Below are 21,159 nucleotides of genomic sequence, written 5' to 3'. Positions count from 1 at the left end.
CATTATTGTTATGTTTTCTGCTTAAAATCATGCCCTCAAAGTTCACAAGTGTAGTCGGGAAGTGAACTAGATGCAAAATATAGAATTGAATTGAAGCTTTTTTCGTATTTAAAATAGAAACAAACAGCTAATGGCCCTCAGAGTGGTGCAGTAGGTCCTAAAAGCTGCAGAAGACGATGGGGTCAGACTTTGGTAAAGGCTGTGGATAGCTGGGATGACTTGGATGACACAGAATTTGGAATGTCATGTTCAAAGAAACCTAGCATTGCGCTGTTAAAAGAAAAGAAAAACAAGGAAAGTCTTTTTAGGTAAGTCCTGTAATTGTAAAATCACATTTTTTAGTAAGCAATATCCAGTAGATCTATAGATTTATTAAGAAAAATCTGCTAAAATATAACTCGCCAAACTTCTGCAGGAACGCAGAGAGCTGTATAAGCAGACTAGCTTTGGGTGTGGTGTTGAGATAGCACCAGTAGTATCCAAACTGAGTCAGATTTGTTTTCAGGGACTGTATGGTTTAGGTGTTTGTCATGTTATTAAGAAACAGTGTGTTTTACTAAAATCAGATATACTAACTTCATTTCTTTTGTCCATTAAGTGTGGCTGTCAGCTCTGCCACTGTTATCCACATTTACCTGAATTCCATAGTGTTGGATACGCTTTTTTCTTTGTCCTAGGTCAAACTCCCACGAGGTATGAGATTTGGCTGTTACTTTGTGGGAATCAATTTTACTGATGAAAGTAGGGTAAGAGAAGAGCACTGTACTCTTCAGGCTAGGGTCAGCTTGTGGTGTTCTATGCTGGAGTTGTTGGTCATATCTTGATTTTTGTTTGAACATCTTGATTTTTTCAGTGTGCCAGAACCAAAAACTTCATTCTCTATCCAGCCAGGAGGGGAAAATAAGGTTCTGATGACAAATGATTCTGGAAGATTAAATACATCAGCAAAACAGTACTATTTAAGACAATCAAGATATCTACCTGGTAAGGGTAAAAGTTAGTACATATGGAAAATACAAGTTATGAACACTCCAGGTACACTACATTAAAACTTCAGATTTCACGCTAGATAATTTTGTTGTTCATAACCAGGCTAAATTTTCAAGTTTTGGTCTAAATGCTTTTCCCATAATGTCTCTCATCATAATTAATACAGAAGTTCCTGGCCATGTGAATGTGGAAGGGAGCTCAGTGCTGCTTGTACACTACAAAAGCTCACAGGCCTTCTTATGACTACTAACATATAAACCCCTCAGTAATACGAATCCAGTGTCTCTTGGATTCCTAGGGATATATCCTGATTTGACCCATAAGCAAATGTATCTGAGGACTAAAGAAACTACATATATATATATATATATATATATATATATATATATATATATGAAGAGAGAGCATAGTTCTCAGTTGTCAGGAGGTTAGCATTTTTTTTAATTTAAAGTTCTGGTAAGCACAGTTACCCTTGTGATAGGAAGTGTTTAGAAATACCAGCTACTCACATGCTCATTTCCCTTCCCAAGGCAGTCATCTTCTTTAAAAATTAATAGCTTAGTTTAAATCTGGGTGATTTTATAAGGAAAATAACATGAAATGATGAAATTGCTAGGAAAAAGAATGGGAAGGAGGACGACAAAAAAAGAGAATGTGTCCTTCAGTTAGTATTCTGCATGTGTTCAATAATCAAATTATTTCCTTGGTGTTCTCTTGGTGGTTTTTTTATTGTAACAACGGTTTGCACAGTTACAGTAAGTGTATCTTGACATCTACTGTAACCCATGTATGAGATTTTAGGTGGCTCACAGAGGTATTCCTGATTGTCAGACAAGTTTTGTGACAATGTATCACTAATTTCTCAGGAATTCATTAGGCCAGTGATGATTTCTGAATATGAAACCACTTCCTGAATGTTAAATAGGATGCCCAGAGAATAAACAGCTTAAGTCCAAAAGAAATAAAAAAAGGGGGAGCGGGTGCAGCTTCCCTGTATAAAGGAAACATAAATGGAAAGGAAAGCTCATCTTTATTTCTTATCTTTTTTTAAGTGTGCTTCTAATGTCTCTCTGGTTTTAGTAGAACTTTCAATGATAAAGGCATAGATGTAAAAAATAATTTCAGCACTTAAGAAAATGATACCTCCAAGGAGTGCATTTGTTATTTAGGCGTAGTACTGTAGTTCTGTTACCACTAGATCTGGGAGCTGCTTTCATGCTGTGTAATCCTATTAACTCTTGTAATGTTTATAACACACTGAGGTGACAAGAACCTCTGTGTTCTACTTTAACTTATTCCTTGAAGAAACAGCTTATTTTCAGCCTTGAGAACCCTAGTTTTTGATAGGCATTTTTAATCTGTGTTAATTGTTTGAGAGTCAAAAATATCAATAATGAGACTATGGATTTATAGAAATGAAGTAAGTGTACTTAAAAGGCTTTTAAAAGTTATCTTGAAAGCACAAAGGGAATTGTTCTTAACAATTAGCAATGTTCTTAACTGTGTTCCTAGTTTTCATGGTTTGGCTGAAAAATCTAACCTAATCGATGGGCATTGTTGTTTAAATTAGTGGTAGCACTGTTGTTTAAATTAATGGTGTTTACATTATACCGCAAACAATTCAGTGTTGTTCTACAGTTCTAGAAATGTCCATTTTTCATTGGTTGAATTATATTTGAGAATTGATATTTATAAAATTTTCTCTATTTTTTTTTTCTAAGGCGTAAACCCTAAGAATGTCTCCTTAGCAGCAGTCAGTAAAGAAGGATTACATGGAACCTGGAACAACCAGTTGTACTCTAAACCACTGGCACATGCTCGAGGAGGAATGACTTTCAACAGAAATACTACAGGTAAAAGTGTAATTAAAAGTGATTACATTATATCTCATCATACTTTAATTAATTGAGACCATCCAGTTTAACTTCCGTTGTCAGGCTTAGCTTCTAGGTCGATCATTTTTTGTCTTCTTTTAACAACAGACAAAATAACAACTTCTTCAAATGTAAACTAAGTATTTTGCTTTCAGATCATAAAGGAAATATAGACCAGCCCCTATTATAAATTTGTGTCAAGATAAATTTTGTTCATAACCCTTGTAGACCATTATTTTACTGTGTTAATTTAAGCAAATAGTTTGACATCATTACTGCCTGGGCAATGTGCCATGAACACTATCAAACAGTAGTCTTGCATATGAAAACAAGATGGTGAGTAGCGTGCTCATGCAATAAAAGTACTGCCTAATATTCTAAACTTGTCTCTTAACAATCTACTAGCCTTGTCCTAAATGCTTTGCTGCATGAAAAGTCCCTTTATTTTCAGCAAGGAACTTTCAGTAAGGTGCCTTTTGGTATTGCATTTTGTGAAGAATGCCATTATCAATATTTTATAGAGTAGGACTAGTTAAAAGGTTTACCTAGGATTTGACTGAGGAAAGCATCAGACTCAAGACTAAAATCTATCTTCCGACCACTAAGCCCTGTACTTTAAGTATACAGTCACATCACCGTGTTATGGGAGGTTACCTTATTAACAACTTCACAGTATTGTCCATCTAGCGTGAGTCACTCCCAAATACTTTAATGCCAATAAATTGCCTAGCCTTACATGCTTGTACAGAAAGAACTTCAGGTTTGTTTACACACAGATGCTGCACCTCTAGAAGTTTAGTAGCCATTCTGCAATGTCAGCAAACCTGATTTTCCCTCTGAAGGTCACGTGAGCTGTAAGTTGTTCATCTGAAATTATGTGAAAGATTTTAGGAAGTGGAAAAATGACAGCACCTGTGAGAATTTTGATAGAATAAAACAGCCTTTTTTTTAAGCAATCATCGTATGTACCTTTTTGTTTTCCAAAATATAGTATCTGGATGCCTCAAGATTAATTAATATATTCATAACATAGTCGTGCAAGGGAATAAGACATAAAAAGGCCAAGAACTGTTTCCAAAAGTATGCACCAATAAGCTGGACATCTGCCTACTCAATAGCACTGAAAATAGAATGAAGGTGCATGCTAATGGTAAAAATCCTGCATTTGTCTCACTGGCTTACTTTGTGTATCTGTCAAAAGTCTGAGGGAAAATAAATACTGAAACTGATTATTTAGTGTGGTGTGAAAATACCTGGTATTATTTCCAGCAGTATTTTAATTTGCATGTGATGTTTCATGTGCTGGGAAGCAGCAATATTTAAGACACACATGAAACCAGGATAGCTGGAGCACCAATCATGGAAATACAACACACATAAATTATGTATGTGTTCTTTTTTCATATTGGCAGAACCAAAAGTTGACACTGTGCTGGTTACTGTTTAAATAACCATGTTTAGTTTATTTAAGTCATTCTTTTTTTTTTGTTTGTTAACTCATCCACAACATTGCCTTAAGGTGAATAAGATAAAAGGAAATAGTTATAAATTTTTTATGAAGAATTGTAAGGTTATGATCAGTCAACTTTGGAGATACACCTGAGTGCTTAAACTTGTGATTTATGTATTTGTGTGACTGGAATGTGATTGCACTGTTGGTAAAAACATTTTTATTTTATTATTACAAAAGAACCTTGTTACTCTAACAAGTTATTTAACATTTCCTGCTTGGAAAAAAAAAAAAAGTAGGAATAAGACATAGTTACAGAGATGTTAGATATTTCTTCTTTCTTGCTTTATTTTCCCTCATTTCTTTTATATCGCCTAACCACCATACACTTTTTCTAAAGTTCTGTGTTTCCATCTTTCTCTTCCTTTCATTTTCCCTGTCTACAGATGAGAACTTAATTATACCTATTGAAAAGCTATCATGCAAAGAAAGTTTGAATGAAAAATTAGAGGATCTGAAAGGTAATTAATAGCAATTATAGGCTGGATCTTTGCATGTTTCCTATTTATGTTTTACATTTCCTTGTAAAAATTGCACGTATAATGCAGATTCCTGGTGATCATATACTTTATTTTCAGTTGTAATCTGTTTTGTCAAACCTTGTTGTCTTCATTGTGACTTCTGGACTCTTGACACTGACTGTGCTTTAAAAGACAGAGAATGTTTTATCACCCTGGTTATAATCCACAGCATATCGTTGCACTGTTGATGGATAAGGGAGAAGTGATCCTAAAGAAGTAGCACATACATCTCTCTTGAAGGACTGCTTGTCTGTAACAGCACTTGGAACTTGCACCACTGACAGCATTCTGATTCCGTTAACACTGATTTTACAGAGCATAGATTTTTTTGTGGAGTTACGTTAGTGTAGGAAGGTAGAAACTCAGGTTTCCAGGAGTCTAAACACACTGCTCCAAGAATTGTAAGGCTGCTAGAATGTGTCACCCCTCCCCTAGGTCCTGGCCCTTCTGGTGTGTACTGCCTGTGTGATGTGTTTCATGGCAGCTATTCATAGGGTTTTTACACTCGCTACCCAACTCAAATGATTCAATGACTTCATCATTATGAATTATCATAAATTCTTCATGAATTCTTCAATTCTTGATGAATTCTTCATCAATTATTTGTTATGAAGAATCACATATGTGTTGTTTGAGGTAGGGCATACAGCCTGGGACACACACTTGCTGACATCTTGGCTAGGAATGCTTGTCTGTACACCTGCTGCCTAACCTCCTGGATGCCTGATGGATGAATACTTCTACAGCAAGAATCCTTTCTTTTGTACAGGAATGGTCAGAGGTAAGAACTGTGCTTTTCAACAAGATATTTTATCTGTCATTAGTCTGTTATTGTATACTGCTTTTTTTTCTTGTAATTTTTTTGTTCTTATCCAAAAACGGATCATCCCTGCAGACCTCTCTGATCCACCCACACTGTTTCTCCTGGCTGCACATTTCCATTTCCTGCAGAAGGGTTCGTAAAGGACACTGGACATTAAAAGGTAAGGAGAACCAAATAATAGTCGAGCAATTTTTGACAGGATAGGCAGCTTTGCTGAGCTGTAGGTAAGAAGCAGGCAGAAGTAGTCTTTCTGAGATTATATAAATTAAGACCTGTCATGTTCTTATCTTCAGGCCTCAGAATTTTAAAGAATGCTACTGAGCTGTTAGAGCTATGAACCACTCTCAGTGAAATAATTAGGAACTGAGGGAATAACATTCTCTTATGTGTGTGTGTGTGTGCATAAGCAGGTGAACAAACCACTAAAGTTGTGTTATTTTGTTTTTCAGGCAAATTCCTGAAATGGAAGAACATCTTAAAGACTACAAGAAAGTTCATTTTTCTTAGAATACTTTTATTAAAGTTCTATTTTTCACCAAGGCTTTTGTGTCATTCTTCATTATGCTGGAGACTGGCATCAACTGGACACAGGGAGCCTACATGGAAGCCCAACTATTTGTGGAACTGATAAAAGTAACACCTGGGAGAGGCTGACGAAACTGAGTTAGCTAAATGTTTTTTGTTGCTGCTCTTGAACAGGGAGATATGCAATATTACATAGCTGTAATTAGTTGCGGATACCTTTTTGGGTTTGCAGTTGACCAGTTTTACAGCTTATAGATCCACTGCTCTAAGCTCTGAAATTATCACAGAAGACTGGGAGTGTTTGTGTGATGAGAAGCATTTTGGAATTGCACTGAGGCCAGAGACTGAGGAGGCAAAAAAGGCCATTAAATCAGCAATTACCAATGAAACTGTTCTGAGTACTAGTATGATAAAAATGCTCATACTTGATAAAGGTCAAATTAAAACTACGGTGCATGGCCTTGTAGTTCACAGATTTAATACTAAGTACAGAACCACACCACTAGATAAAAGGGCTTAAAGCAGCTTTCAGTAAAGCAAGCAGCTATAAGCAAAAGGTAAGATCCTACCTTTCTCTAAAACTCAGTGTAAATGTTCTACATGGTCTAAGTTTAATGAAAGTACTAATGAAATGTTTGTCATGCTCTGTTGTCTTTATTCCCGCTGAATTGCAGATCAGATGTACTGGATCTGCAGCTTAGCAAGTCTCTTAAATGCTGTAAAACGTCTAATACACAAAGCAAAGAATTACGTACGCTTTTTTTCCAACAGACAAGTACTATGGAACTTTTAAAGAACATACTTGGAAATCTTGTGGTACTGCAAATATATTTTGACTTTAAAAAGTAGGCAAGGTTTTCTGAACCTAAGTGAAAATATTAAACCTCTGTAATGTCAACAGGAAATCCTGGCTTTGTAAGTGGTGCTGCTTTCAACCCATCAGGAGTATATACCTCTTCTTTTCATAAAAAAGAAGTTGGATCAGCAGGACAACGGATACAGCTAGCTCCTCTTGGTGCACCTGTATCAGGTAAGAAACATCCTTTTTCCACATGTATCCAAGACAAAGAGAAGTGTCCATTTCCCACACTCCCTAAACTTATTCCTATAAATTTAGATTTATTAGCCCTTAGTAAAGTTTTCCTCAAGTTTTGTAAGTAAAATTCTTGGGCATAAATCATTCTTAACATAAGTGAATGTAGATGTCTAGAGGCAGTCCTGATAGCTGAAGAGATTATAGTCACTGTTATTTGTTAGGTAAAAGAGAAAATAAAGGTGCAATTGAATGATGCTGATCCATGCCTACAGTGGCCTTAACAGTTTCAAAAAAGTCAAAGGACTTCATCAAGTGACTTAGTAAATTCACAGATAATGTTACAGTTCTGGTATAACCAGTAAATTAAAATTATTTTCTCTCTTACTTACTGGCCTTATCGAGTTGGCCTGTGGTTTCTGCAGTGGTCACACAGGCAGTTTTTCACTGTCTTCATCTCACTGTGCTGGCTATGTAAGTCTGTGGATACTGAGATGACACTTCTCTTGTACCCATGAAATATCCCAAGAGTGCTTTGTGAAGTCAAACTTACAATGTTGCTACATTATACAAGGGAAAAGACAAGAATGCAAATGACAAGTTCTTAATAGTTATGATACATTATGACATAACTGTACATTACTGTACATTAAAAGCCTGCTTTATAAAAACAATGTGAAATCCACTCTGAACGTAACTGTTACCTTGGATCCTCTACGGTATGGATGACATTCTGAGCACCTTCCTTCCCGGCATGTTTCCAGTTCAGAGGAGATGGGCAGAAGTGCTCAAGTATGCAAGAGAAACTGGTTTGTGAATGAAGATTTAGACCCATTCTCCAAACCTAACAGTACGCTTCACTAGTTACTTCCAAGGAAATAGCAAGGACCTAAACTAATCAGAATTGTTTAACTAAAGGGCCTATGGCAGACCAATCTGATATGGTCCTGCCTAATGTTGTGTTTTGCTGATGTGCTCTTTTTAGTTACCTGTTCCCCTTAGACACTCGCAAGTAACCTCTGAAAAGGAGAGAGGGAGGGAAGAGATGGCATGCATATATCAAATATGCTTAGATATATGCATATTCTGAGTTTATCAGAAGCCCATCACAGAAGGCTGGAGCTGCACTTCATTATCTTATCAACTCACAGCTGAAACACAACAGCAAGAGTTTTGATTTGTCACAGTGTGTTCACAGGACAAAATCTGCAACTATCTCTAGACTGCTGTGAATAGCAAGAACGAAAAGGAATTACATGTGGTGATCCAAAGGGAAATAAATTCACTGTTAATCTGTAATTAGAAATTGAAAATGTGTAGTAAAGGCCAGAAAGGCTGACAGATGTAGGTCAATTAAGAGACCCTTCCATGTCCCGGAGAAGAGCAAGAATCCTATTGCTTAACCCCCTCGTATTTATCCTAAACTCTGCATACTTGCACAGAAAGAGAGATAAGGATGAAGCAAATGGCAGGTTTTATCTCCTATCTGTCAATATTTGAACATTAGCATTTTTGGTGACCCTTTGCTTTGTATTATCCAAACTGAAATAAGTTATGCTCTCAATTGTTTTTATTCTGTCCTCATTTGTTAAATTTTTAATGCCGTAATTTAAATAATTTAATGTAGCAGAGAAGATCAGTTTCTCTGAGGAAAATGCTAACACCCAAGAAAAATGACCTTTATTGCCAAGAGAGGGTAGGCTGGAATTATACTTCTTGATGAAAGATAGGGAATGCCAGCCTACAATAAAAAGGAACAGTACTGATTTTCAAAGAGATAGAGACCTGACGCACCATTTCAGTTCCCTGAGATTCCTCTTTACATATCTTGATCCTCACCTGGCTCCTTAATGGGTTCAAGACACTGTTGAAAAATACCACAAAAAAATAGGTGGTTTTCTATAAGAAAAAGAATGATACATAGGCAGGAAAAAGAGAATCTGTAACATGGTAAATTTAAAAATAAAAATAGTAGTATCTAATAGAAGATTAAAATATGAAAATAGAAATGGAAAGGGCAGGATATACTTTGGGAATGCTAAGGAAACAATAGTAATGTATAGTAGGAGTCTGGATAAGAGAGATCCCAAATGACCGACTTTAAGGGATTGGGAAAATGGCAGAATTGGTGAACATGAGAAAAACTATGAGCTGTCAACCCCTGCAGCAGGACAGTTACTTTAATCACATGAAGCTTGGGGTACAGGCATCTATCTGAAATGCCGGAACAGGAAATCTAAGTAGGAAGGCGGGGAATACAGTAGTGCACATCTCAGTGCCTGACAGTAGGTGGATGCCAATATTAAGAGAATATTAAGGGATTAAAAAAAAACAACCAAACAAACAAAAAAAAAACCAAAACCAACTATACACTTGGACAGATCCAACAAAATCAATAGAGAAACAGGAAATGGAGATGAAGAGGACTCACCACCAGGTACCAGGAGTTCTTAGCTAAGGAGGAAGGAAATAAAAGGCATAAAATCTCAAAAGGAGCAAGAGGATCTCCAGAAGCTGTCCTTCAGTCTAGGCTGTTTGGGTCTTAATAATTTTACCAAAGTTCTAATTACATGCTTTTTAAAATATTTGAGATAGAGGAAAGAACACTTCCATTCTGTAGCAGTTTTGTAATAGGTGATACAGACTTGTAAACATACACATCAAGTTTTCCACTGAATTTCAGTCTTAATGTTTTCTTAAGGAATTGCTGCAAAAAAAGTATCCATTGGATGAGAATTACTAATAAGATACACAAATTATAAAAGACATTAATGTCATCTATAAACAAGCATAGGCAGCACGTCAGAGAACAAAGCATCCTGCTGTGTTAGCATCCTTGAGCACAAATTGTCTTCAAGCCCTTTAATTTGTGAAAAATACCTGAGTCATAATTAATTCTGAGTTCTTGTTCCTTTCAGATTATTCATGGAAAACCAAAGCTGCTCGTGCTCAGTTACCAGGTCCTACTTTCAATTCAGCAGCCAAAAATTTGAATATCTTAACTCGCCCACCAATTCAGCCAGTACATGGAAGAACAGACTGGATGGCCAAATATGGAGGAAACAGATAGAAAATGCCATCCTGTATAGATGTCAGCTATGTTCAGCTCTGCACTGGAAACCTGAAATGCCTATTTGCTCTAACTTGTCCTAAGACTATGCAGTGGTAAAGAAGGAAAAAAGACCTTGCGTTCTATTACCTGTATATGATACATGTAATACCATATAAAATAGTGTCAGTAAAGTAGGATTTATTGAGGTATTGTATGACACATATTGCCAAAACTGCAGAGAAGTAGATTTCACTTGACACCTTTCTAAAGATGGATCTCGTCATACTCTTAAAACAACTGCTATGGTTGTTCGCCCAATGCAACATCCACTATTGGCATGTGTCTGAAATACACAGGCAGCTAGAAGCAGGGCTATAGCAGAGCAGCACCATGCTTTCAGGTATTCAGCTGGTTCCTTACCTGAAAGATCAGAGTGAAAGCACAGATCGGGCTTTGTGAAGGGCACCAGCCTCTCCTACAAGGATTTCGGAGCTCACCTGTACTTAAGAGTTACTTAGGGTTTGTAATGTGCAAATATTCATAATAACAATGAGAACTTAACTTTTGGTGGTAGGATATACACAATCCACTGATAAATACTACACAACGAAGGTCTAAAAACAGCCCTTATATGGCTATGGAATGATATCGCAATACTGCAAATAGCTAAACAAGTACTGGATGCTAGACTTACATCGCCAAGCAGTAGTGAAGCCTGAAAATTAGAGTCTACTGTTATAATAAGCTTATTACCATTTTTGGTCAAAGATCTGTGGAGATTAATACCTATCCTGTCAAGGGGGTGTCACAGTGACATTTTAAGGAACCCGAACCACTGCAGTCTGTCACTTACTTTAAAAGTGACTTAGTCAAAAAGGCATGAATTCTTAGTAACCTCCTGTTTCCACGTCTTTATTGGGTGATCCAATTAAACAACACAAGTTGAATAAGCTATGTGAGGGAGGATATTGGGCTGTTCTTCAAAACCACTGATTTCTGGTTTAGCTCTTAGAGGCTAACTTAGGTACCTGAAAGCACACAAAAACTTTAATAATGCAATACCTCACTGTTTATATTCTTATTCGGTACTTTCTCTGGCTTCCATGCTAAGCTTTATAGTAATATCCTGCAAAGGACCTTGCAATGTACAATAAATTATTTTTAGAGCGTAGGGCTAGGCTACTTCTGTTAGCAACTGCATTTAGAGTAGATGCTTGAGGCCTAGTAGTTACATTAAACCTGCCATTTTAAGTACAAAATGAGTATGTTCTTTAAAGATGCAAAGCTGTTAATGATTACATTAAGCATTGTAAAAAATGTATTTGTATGGCTTTTATAACTGCATATAAAAATTTAAATTCCTGTTGTTGACCTGATGCGTTATAATATATGGGTTACATTAACTTCCTGGAAATAAATTTAATCTAAACCAGTTGTATTAAAAAGTCAAATATTTTGTTATGAAAATTGCACCTAAAGAAAATGCCCCTTTCAGTACTGGAAGACCTAGATAAGGATATCTGCTTAGTAATGCACCAGACAGTTTAATTCAATTGCCATTGGTCTAGGCATAACTGTCATTTCCTTATGCTATTTAAATGCATCTGAAGTTATCTATAAAGTATACCTGTAACTGGCTGTGGCAATGAAGGACAGCCTCAGACTTTCAATTAACAGGCATAAATGCACTGGTTTTGTAATTAAAAAAAAACAACAAACACGAGAAATGAATCACTTATCTCTAGTACAAGATGCTGTGATTTAGTTGAAAGCACAGTCTGGTCAAGGAATTGACTAATAACATGTCCATAGGTCACACGTCCATAAGTCACGTAGAGCAATAAACCAAACAGCTACTATTTATGGCACTAAACATAGCTAGAAGAAACATGCTGTCCTTACCATATGGAACAGCTTTGACATAAACTGTAACAGCCTTTACTTGTCTGTAATCAAAGCATAACAAGCGTTCAGAAATTCTTCTCACAAACAGCAAGAACAATCAGCGGTAAGAGTAGATATGCTTTATATAGTCGTTTTAACTCCGATTCATTGATACATGTTGAACTGTTAGTGCAGAAATACCATCAAATGCTTAAGACATTTAATATATATCCTGATGAAGTTCCAAGGGGGTAAAAAATATGTAAAGCTTTTCTCTCCTCCCTGGTTTACTGCTGTTTCTCCTGAACATGGAAAGCAGTAACAAAAGTTCTACCAGCTGTTCTGAATTCAAGCTGCTCATTTCCAAAACTCATGAAACAGCAGCAAGTCTTAAGAGTTTGGTCTAAGAGTTTAAAAGCTTATCAGTCTAATTCCCTGCTTTCTGTTGTCTTTATTCCATTGAAGGACAGTTGCAACCCAAATGTGAAGTTACCTGATAAGAGACCAGCATTATAGAATTAGAAAACTGCTGAATCGTGGCTGTTCTCAATTTACTGCAGATGTATTTATGTTTGCACCTTACTTCCACAGAAAAGAACTACTTCAAAAGCAATATGAAGAGGCAAATAACCCATACAGTAGTTTAAAGAGAAGTGGCTTAAATTTTAATGTCTGGCTTACGAAGCTTTCTGAGCTAGAACAAAGGTTTTCAGATACCTGCCCACCAATGCTGGGTCCATCCTGGAATTAGGCACTTAAAAGGATGATTTACAAACAAAATCATCTGCTGTCCTGCACACCCTTTGTTTCTGTGCAGAGAGGAAAGAGGTGAAAGTGAGCACGAAAAGCTGAACTCTGCAGGATGATGAATACCCTAGAAAGGTGTGCAAGTAGTTTCCCCTCAAGAAATCTCACTGCCTGTGCTCAAGCCAGCTCTTACCCAAGCTGTGTGGCCTGGGACCAAGGCTGCTGAGACCCATGGCTTGACCTCAGCCCTGCCTCACCACTGCCACTTGTCTGGCAAACCACTGTGTGGGTTGGAGAGCCTGGCTACCACCACAAGCCTAACTCTGTGTCTCCTGCCCCGGTAGCACCAGATCACTGCCCAGCCTGTTTTGCTGTGTCAGGGAAGGAAACCCACAAGATGTTACCCTCCTGCTAAGGTACTGGCCTGATATCTAGAGAACTCTGAGCAACTCCAGAGGCTCACCAATCTAATGCACCAACCCCACTGCTTCCATTTCTCTCAGTACCAGCACCAACGAAGAATGACTGAAGAAAGCGAAGCTCAGAATCTGCGCAAAAAGGGACATAAGCTAAATGAAACCAGAAAAGGGATACATTACCATCTACATGCAGCGTCCAGGCTTATTTCTGTATGGCAGGTTTATATTTCAGGCATCAGTGGAATCGACTGAAGGCAAAGATTGATCAACTTCAGTCTTTAAATAAACTTTGACAGAGCAGTTTTCAAATCTAAACTAGAGGATTCCTCCCAGAAAGAAAACAAAATAGGAACCAAAACAACTTTAACAGAACACTTGTCTGAGTATGTGGTCTGCATGCTTTTGTTCTCTACATCTGCCCCCCAGTTCATGGGATTTTTGTATTTACAAGTCACTAAATTCATGGAATGGAGTAAAGATTATTTATATAATTCATGTTTGCAAATCCAGCCACCCTGCAGAAAAGGTACCGAAGTGTACCAATGCAGATAAAACAAATAATTGTGTAGAATGCAAAAGCTTGTAATAATAATTTGTTGGTTTATTTAGAATAACATTCTAATGCTCATTAAATGCCAGAGCTGTGCTAGCAGTTCAGCATTATCTAATAAAGCGTATTTTCTGGTTTATGAATAGTAATCGTAAAAATGAAACAAATTACATTTAGCTGGGCACTTTTGTTTACAAGTAATTGCAAATAACAGGTTTGCATTCATTGCATTGACAGCTTGCTCCATGACTGTGTTTTGTGGGACCTGGTTCTAACACACAGTGCTGGAAGAACAAAGTCCCTGGCTGACAAACATCATGGCTGGATGAACAGAAAGGGAGAAGTAACACAATAAGCACATTTGTTATGTTAGTTACTAGTGATAAACTGGCACCTCTTCCCCCACTGGTTTAGGGGTATAGATGATTTTAGAATTGTAAGTCCAGATAAGTACATTAAAGCTTCAATCCTGCAACCGTCTTCGTGCGAGTGCCAAAAGATCTTTGCCTACAGTAAGCTGCAGGACCACAGGCTAACCTAATGCTATAATCAATCATATTTTCTTGCTTCAAAGAAGCAAAGAAGACAAATACTAGTTTGGAAAACATAACAAGGGTTCTGAATGCTTGCTCTTTAAAAAGACAACCCACATGGTAGGATATAAAAAGTACAGTGCACAGGTAGCCGTGCCTTTCCCACTTTTGTGTAGCACGTTTAGGCAGTTGCATTTTCAGGCTTCTCAATCACATATCTTCAAGTGACTTGATGTAGACTTATGGCTTAAGAGGCTTTTCCATGAGCTGCAGTCCAAGCCGTCCAACCATCAGTAAACTGTTGAATAGAATAGTTAAGTAAATAGAAAAAGTAAAGGTGGTGGAGGTAAAAATCCCGTAAGAAACAACAAGGAAGAAAACATTTACATGATTTCATTTAGCAGAACTTCAACAGAAGATTTCATTTTCACCACACAGAATTTTTAAAACAATATAATCCACAAATAAGTCAAATAAAATGCTTATACAAAGATACAGGCAAGAACAAAAAAGAGGTGACTACCTGGCACCAGCAACTATCCCAGGCATTGGTTTTCTGGAGTTGTAAAATCTCATTCCCATAACAGCAGACAAGGTCCCAGATGCCACTGTTGAAAAGAAGCCCAGTCAGAACAGAAATAGCAGTGCAGTGCTGCAACACTTGGACATTCAGCAGCACCAGCCCAACAGGCTTATGTCCACAGACAGGAATGCCTCCCTCTCTCCCTCCTCTCCCTAGGGAAGCATATGCAAACATTTTATTTATTTGTGTTGAACAGCAGAGCTGTTGCAAGCTTCTCAGCAGCGTTAGTAAGCTCCACTGCTCAGCAGAAGCCTGCAGACCTCATCAGGGCTGAAGCTACTGTCTACCCTCCGATCCTCTGGGCAGATCACTATCTCTCCCCACTTTCTCCTTATTTGCAGAAGAACCGTTATTTCCTTGAATGCAGAGAGGCTCAGAACTGCCAGAAAACTGGGATGGTGACTAAGATCACTATGTGGGAGGCAAACATTACTACGGTTCCCATTTCTCTGTGACATTCTGGTCTGGAACATAGCACTAAATACTACAACTAGAAATTAGCAAACAAAAAGCCATCCAGGGATCAAACTGAAATAGCGACTAATATTTTAAATGTTACTCCAAATTATTTAATCTCCAAATCTGGAAAAAAAACCACCATCAATATTCACATAAAGTTACAGGGCCCTTGTTTCTCTGAGGAAGAAAGGCAGGTAGAGGTGTCATATACCTTTTCCAAAGCTTCAGGTTTGTTTGCACCAGAGAGAGCAAAAGACGCTCTAAAGACATCCTGGCAAGGTTCTTTTTCTGTATTTCTACCTAAAGCTCAGTGGAAGACACAACTGCACATCACAGCAGGGCTGAGGTGGAATGGATGAATAAAGAGTTGCGCTACAATGGGACATAACACCACTTTCAAGAGGTCTGCTTGAAAGCACTACATCAGGATACACAGAAGCTGCTCAACTTTCTGTCGTGACACTGCTGACACTTGTGCTGGAGATGCACAGCCATTCCCACAGCATGCCAGAGAGGGAGAGACAGTTCACAAATAGAAATTCTGACTCACATTAAGCTGTGTTTTACATTTCACCCCTTACTGACAAGACAGTCTGGGCTCTGCAGTATCTACCAGGGGTTGTTTCATAAGGCCTCTCAGCACGTTACATGATCAAGTCCTATAGTCTTAAATCACTGTGATGCTAGAATATCATAACACTAGTAATAATACGACATAGTTACAGAACTAGAAGGAACCTCAAGAGGTCACCTAAGCTAACCTGGTGCCCAAGGGGAAGACCAATCCCTGACAGATACTGGTTTAACCAGGTATTAAAGTCCTGTGGTGATGGAAGTCCCCAAGGTCCACCTGACCTCTTCCAGTACTTCATAATACTTTCCACTGTCATTTTATCCTTTACCTGAAGGATTAACTGCAAGCCAACCCACCACTTCTAGCAGAATAGATCCTTGCCTCCTTTCTTTTATATACTCCAAACTGTTTCTTCCACAGCATATGATGCTTAAACATGCTCCACTCTTCTGAGATACTTGTGCAAACCGCTTGTCACAGTGCTGTCACTACTGAAAAAACACTGATTCTATGACCACAGGAAAATACTGTTTCACAACCATTTTCCACATGTTTACTGTGCCTACATTAGTTTAAACAGTACCTGATCTGGCAGAGGAGACAGGTATTTCTCACCAACTCTGGCTTCAAGGACAACCTAGGTTTTAGAACCCGGTACCACGCTCTTATACAAATATCTCCTGGCTGTGGGCAGGAGGCCCTGCCACCACTTAAAGCATTTGTATAAATAAAAGGGCACGGATCAGCTGAAATGTGGTAGAAAGCAGGCTAACAACCATGCTTAGCACTCAGGTGCCGAGCACTTACCAAGGGAAAGCCACACACTCTTTGGATCTTTGGACTGCTGGTAAGCTCCTAGCCCTGCTAAGCCACCGAAGAGAAGACCAGCAGCTAGAGAAGGGACGCTGCCTTGAATAAAATGAAAGATAAAGCAGTCAGTAAAAGAACATACACACAGCTGATCCTGGCAGGCCTCGGCCGAGCACCGTGTCTATGCAACAAGGACTCAGCCCGGCCTAACGGGGTCAGCCCCGGCTCTCGGCCGGCACACAGTGCCGGAGCCTCCCGCGGGGCCCTCAAGGGCAGGGCCGACACCCCGACGGCTCTCCGGACGGCACTCTAGGCGCTGAGGTCCGCCCAGCGATGACACAGCCCTTCCTTCCACCAGCAGCGCTCCAACACCCGCCGACCCGGGGCCGGCCGGAGCGGAGGCTGCCTACGGGCAGGACCGGGACACCCCCCCCCCCGCCCCGCCGGCGCTGGCACCTACCTGCCTTGGCGTATCCAACGACGCCGCCCGCCGCCACCAGCGCCGCATAGCCGAAGCCCAGCCAGTCGTACTCCATCGGCGGGCAGCGGGCAGCGCCTGGCCTGGCCCCGCCGCCCCGCGCTCCGACCTTGGGCCGCCCTCCCCGCGGCCTCGGCGCCGCCTCCCCCGGAGATCCCGCCCGCCGGCCGTGACGGGCAGGCGGGGAGAGGCCTGGAACGGGCTGCAGGCAGTAGCGGTGCTGGGTGCGGGGGCTGCCGAGAGTCCCAGTGCTGCAGTTCCTCGGGAGCAAAACTGCCATCACCGGTTACCGATGGGGGTAGAGCCTGCAACAGAGCAAGATAAAACCATCTCCTCCTCTTCTTCCAGGGTTCAACATCGCGCCGGGCTCCCGGCGGGTGGCGGTCAGTCCATAAAGGCGCTTCTCCGTTACTCCTTCCTCCTCACACTCTTGCCCTGCTCCAGCATGAGTCCTTCCCGTGGGCTGCAGTTCTTCACGAGCTGCTGCAGCGTGGGTCCCCCGCGGGGTCACCAGTCCTGCCGCAAACCTGCCCCACGACCGCTTCTCTCTCCATGGTCCTGCCAGGAGCCTGCTCCCACAGGGTCACAGCCTCCTTCAGGCATCTCCCTGCTCCTGCGTGCGGTCCTCCATGGGCTGCAGGTGGATCTGCTCCAATATGGACCCCCGCGAGCTTTAGGGGCACAGCCTGCCTCGCCGTGTGCTGCAGCGAAATCTCTGCTGTGGTGCCTGGAGCATCTCCTCTCCTCCTTTGCTGACCTTGGTGTTTGCAGAGCTGTTTCTCTCACATATTCCCACTGCCTTCTCTAGCTGCAGTTGCTCTTGTGCAGTTTTCTTTTTTCCCTTCTGAAATACGTCATCCCAGAGGCACTGCCACCATCAGCCAACAGTGGGTCAGCCTTGGAGCCAGCTGGAGCTGGCTCTGCCCAACATGAGGGCAGCTCCTCGTGTCATCTCACAGGTGCCATCCCCGCAACCCTCCCATCACCACAACCTTGCCACGTGAGCCCAATACAGATGTCAAAAGAAGGCAACTGGCTTCCCCAGAAACTCTGCTGAGGACACAGTGCACATGCTGGGTGACAGTGGTGATGTGCTACAGGGCACAATCCCCAGCACCATGTGGAGCAGCTGCCCCAGCACTGTACGGAATACAGTCCCAGCTCCTGAGAGAGGGTGCAGCTCTCCCTGGCTGGGGCTAGCACTGCAGAGGTGCTTGGGACTGATCACTGCAGAGCAGCTTTGCAAGAAAGGCCTTGGGTATCCCAGGGTGTCACAAGAAGTTGACCATGAGGCAGCAACATGTCCTTGTAGCAAAGAAGGTAGATGGCACCCTGGGTTGCAATAGGCAGGTTGAGGGAGGTGATCCTTCCCCTCTGCTCAGTGGTGAGACACAGCTGGAGTGCTGGATACAGTTCTAGGCTCAAAGAGCAAGGCAGAGAGAGACATACCACAGCAGGTCCAGTAAAGGGCTATGAAGATGATTAGGGGTTTAGAGCATCTTTCATACAAGAAGTGGCTGAGAAAGCTGGGACTGTTTAGCCTGGAGGAGTGGAGGCTCAGGGGCAGGCATCTTATCAACGTGTAGAAGTATCTGATGGAGCACAGTAAAGCAGATGGAGCCAGGATCTTCTCAGTGGTACCCAGTGACAGGATGAAGGGCAATGGACACAAGTTGAAATACAGGAAATTTCATTTAAACAGAAGTAGAATACTTTGTGCTGTGAAGATGACCAGTCACTGTCATCTGTTTGACACTGTCATCTGTTTGACACATTTGTGTGTCAAACACAATGAACTGTCTTCCACTCTTGCCTCCATAAAAGACTCTAAAGAAGTGTTCAGGCTAGAACTTTGTTCTGTTGTAAATGAACACTTAAGAGACTAGGACAAACATATTCTGCCCAAAAGAAAGTTACTATGGTTGTCAGGCTTTCACTAAACAAAACAAAACCAGAAAGGGCCGCCTATTGCAGTTTTATGAGCTCTATGGCAAACCAGAGTTTCCCCCAGGTTATCTGGAAAAGAAGGATTACAATGAACAAATGACATTTACCAAAACAGTATTTTTATTCCATTTAACTTATCAGTTTTTCACATTCCCAGTTCATTCTCCCACGTGCTGTGTTTACCTTTTCCCATCTTTGTTTTCCTTCTACCTCCACCCAACCTTTGTCCTCAGGCTTTCTTTTCTGTTGTCCTCCTCTGAGTTCTTGGGTCCCACTTACTCTGAGCTCCTATTTCCTCTGAATACCTCCTTGACTGCCCTTAATAGTGGGTGCATGAAAAAGGCTAACACTACAGACCACATTTGATGAAACTTCCTGCCTTTTGTGGAGGCGATTTGCATTTTTGTGCCATTACATGGGATGCAAATGTTTGGTTTAGGCACATAGGGTTTTCCGTGGGGCCTGAAGCATCTAGCCAGTATAGTGCTAATGGCTGTCTGCATGACTTGCTGATCAAAACCAGGAAGGCTCCTTTGTTTAAAGCAGGACCTTTACTTTTGGTTTGACATATTTGATCAGATTAGATAGTAAGGTTTACCCGTTACCTACTTAATGCCATTGTTTCGCCTTGATTGCCTGTTTCTCCTGCCAATTTCCAGCCTCTTTGGGTGCTCCACCCAGAAATGACATTCACACACCAGCCAGTTGTTTTATCATTCCTACCAGTGAGCCTTTCTGCTCACATAGCAAACCACCACCATGGCAAAATTCCTGCTGGTAGTCAGGAGCCATGAGCTGGGAAAATTTGCTAGGCAAAGACCTTTCTTGAATGGCCCCTTGTTAGCAGAGTTCTAACTCTTCCCTGGCTTCTCTGGCATGGGGAGAGGAAGGAGATGGCAAACAAAACCGTAGCTGTAGTGTGGCACTGTGAATCTGGAGCAATGAAAATCCACCTTCATACAGATCTATTAAGAATGGATTTATTTGCAGAGGGCCAGCAAAAGTGCCTCTCTGCTGTGACATAATGCCAATAACTCTTTTTTTAAGCCTTATGTCAAGACATAGATATTTGCATGTTGGCAGGCTGGTTCCTGGTGGAAGCTGAGGACGTTACTGTATTCCTGCGCTTTTACAGCATAACAGTGTCTTGACCTCTGAATCAGTGTGTGCTAATGGGCAGATCTTGACACCACCCCCCATGTTTGCAGTACCCACAGTTTCTACTTCATTCCTTGTTTGGTGATAACTGATGTCACTGCTGACTTCACAGCTCACAGAAGTTAGGTCCACCAGCATCTTTGGCCCTTCAACTGGCTCAGAAATCAGTGAGAAGACAGTCCTACTGGCTACTTTAGTTTTATCCCTCCTGTGGCTATGCAGTTATTTATTCCTGTGCATCAGAACTTCCATCTTGCAGTTGTGAGTGCCAAATGGTGGGTTTGCAGTAGCTGTGGTGCCCACAAATGGTGCCCACAAATTAAGTGAGACACAGTTTGCAGAACAAGGCTGTGTGTACTTTAACAGAAGAGTGGGATATTGCAAGAGAGAAAACCAAACCAGACCACAAGCACATTAAGGCATGTTTGGCTTTTGCTCCCTTCAATAATTTCAGTGTCACCTTTCCTTTCTTTTATACCATTTCTGTTATTCATTTGGAGTGAGGGTGGTTCAGTATTGGACCCGTATTATCTAGCTACTATATGGCCTCTAAGGTGATGTGTAATAGCAGAGGTAAAACTGAAAATATAAATACATTCACATTACTTCCATTGCTTAAGTGAATGTAAAAGGACACCTGCTGCCAAACATCGAGCCACAGGCTAGGCCTAGAACTTGCCTTCCCTTCT

The 21,159-nt window shown here is 40.7% G+C and overlaps 2 protein-coding genes across 8 annotated transcripts in view; one reads left to right on the top strand and one right to left on the bottom strand.

The window, feature by feature from the left end:
- MAK (male germ cell associated kinase) overlaps positions 1 to 11,699 on the top strand; it is a 29,395-nt gene extending 17,696 nt beyond the window's left edge. For 4 of the 7 annotated variants that reach the window (XM_061449447.1, XM_061449448.1, XM_061449449.1 and 1 more), the window contains 6 exons: positions 118 to 308; positions 854 to 984; positions 2,712 to 2,843; positions 4,761 to 4,835; positions 7,145 to 7,273; positions 10,195 to 11,699. In XM_061449447.1, the coding sequence (XP_061305431.1) occupies positions 118 to 308; positions 854 to 984; positions 2,712 to 2,843; positions 4,761 to 4,835; positions 7,145 to 7,273; positions 10,195 to 10,346 (810 nt within the window). In that variant the 3' untranslated portion in view covers positions 10,347 to 11,699. Of the gene's footprint in view, positions 1 to 117; positions 309 to 853; positions 985 to 2,711; positions 2,844 to 4,760; positions 4,836 to 5,379; positions 5,481 to 7,144; positions 7,274 to 10,194 lie in introns of those variants that run through there. The other 3 variants (XM_061449450.1, XM_061449451.1, XM_061449452.1) reach the window with 3 other exon arrangements.
- A 2,259-nt stretch (positions 11,700 to 13,958) lies between these two features.
- Positions 13,959 to 17,660, bottom strand: LOC133267269 (transmembrane protein 14C-like). The gene is made up of 4 exons (XM_061449453.1): positions 17,348 to 17,660; positions 16,885 to 16,986; positions 14,985 to 15,069; positions 13,959 to 14,759 (listed from the first exon to the last, which is right to left on the bottom strand). The coding sequence occupies exons 1-4, from the start codon at positions 17,643 to 17,645 to the stop codon at positions 14,702 to 14,704; spliced, it is 543 nt and encodes a 180-aa protein (XP_061305437.1). The 5' UTR covers positions 17,646 to 17,660; the 3' UTR covers positions 13,959 to 14,701.
- Positions 17,661 to 21,159: the final 3,499 nt, after the last annotated feature.

Source organism: Pezoporus flaviventris, unplaced genomic scaffold (assembly GCF_033815535.1).
Source record: "Pezoporus flaviventris isolate CSIRO_AGI_PZ_B2104156 unplaced genomic scaffold, CSIRO_AGI_Pfla_v1 ptg000007l, whole genome shotgun sequence".
Taxonomy (NCBI): Eukaryota; Metazoa; Chordata; class Aves; order Psittaciformes; family Psittacidae; genus Pezoporus; species Pezoporus flaviventris.
The sequence above is the reverse complement of the archived record's forward strand: the minus strand, read 5'-3'. Positions and strand labels throughout refer to the sequence as shown.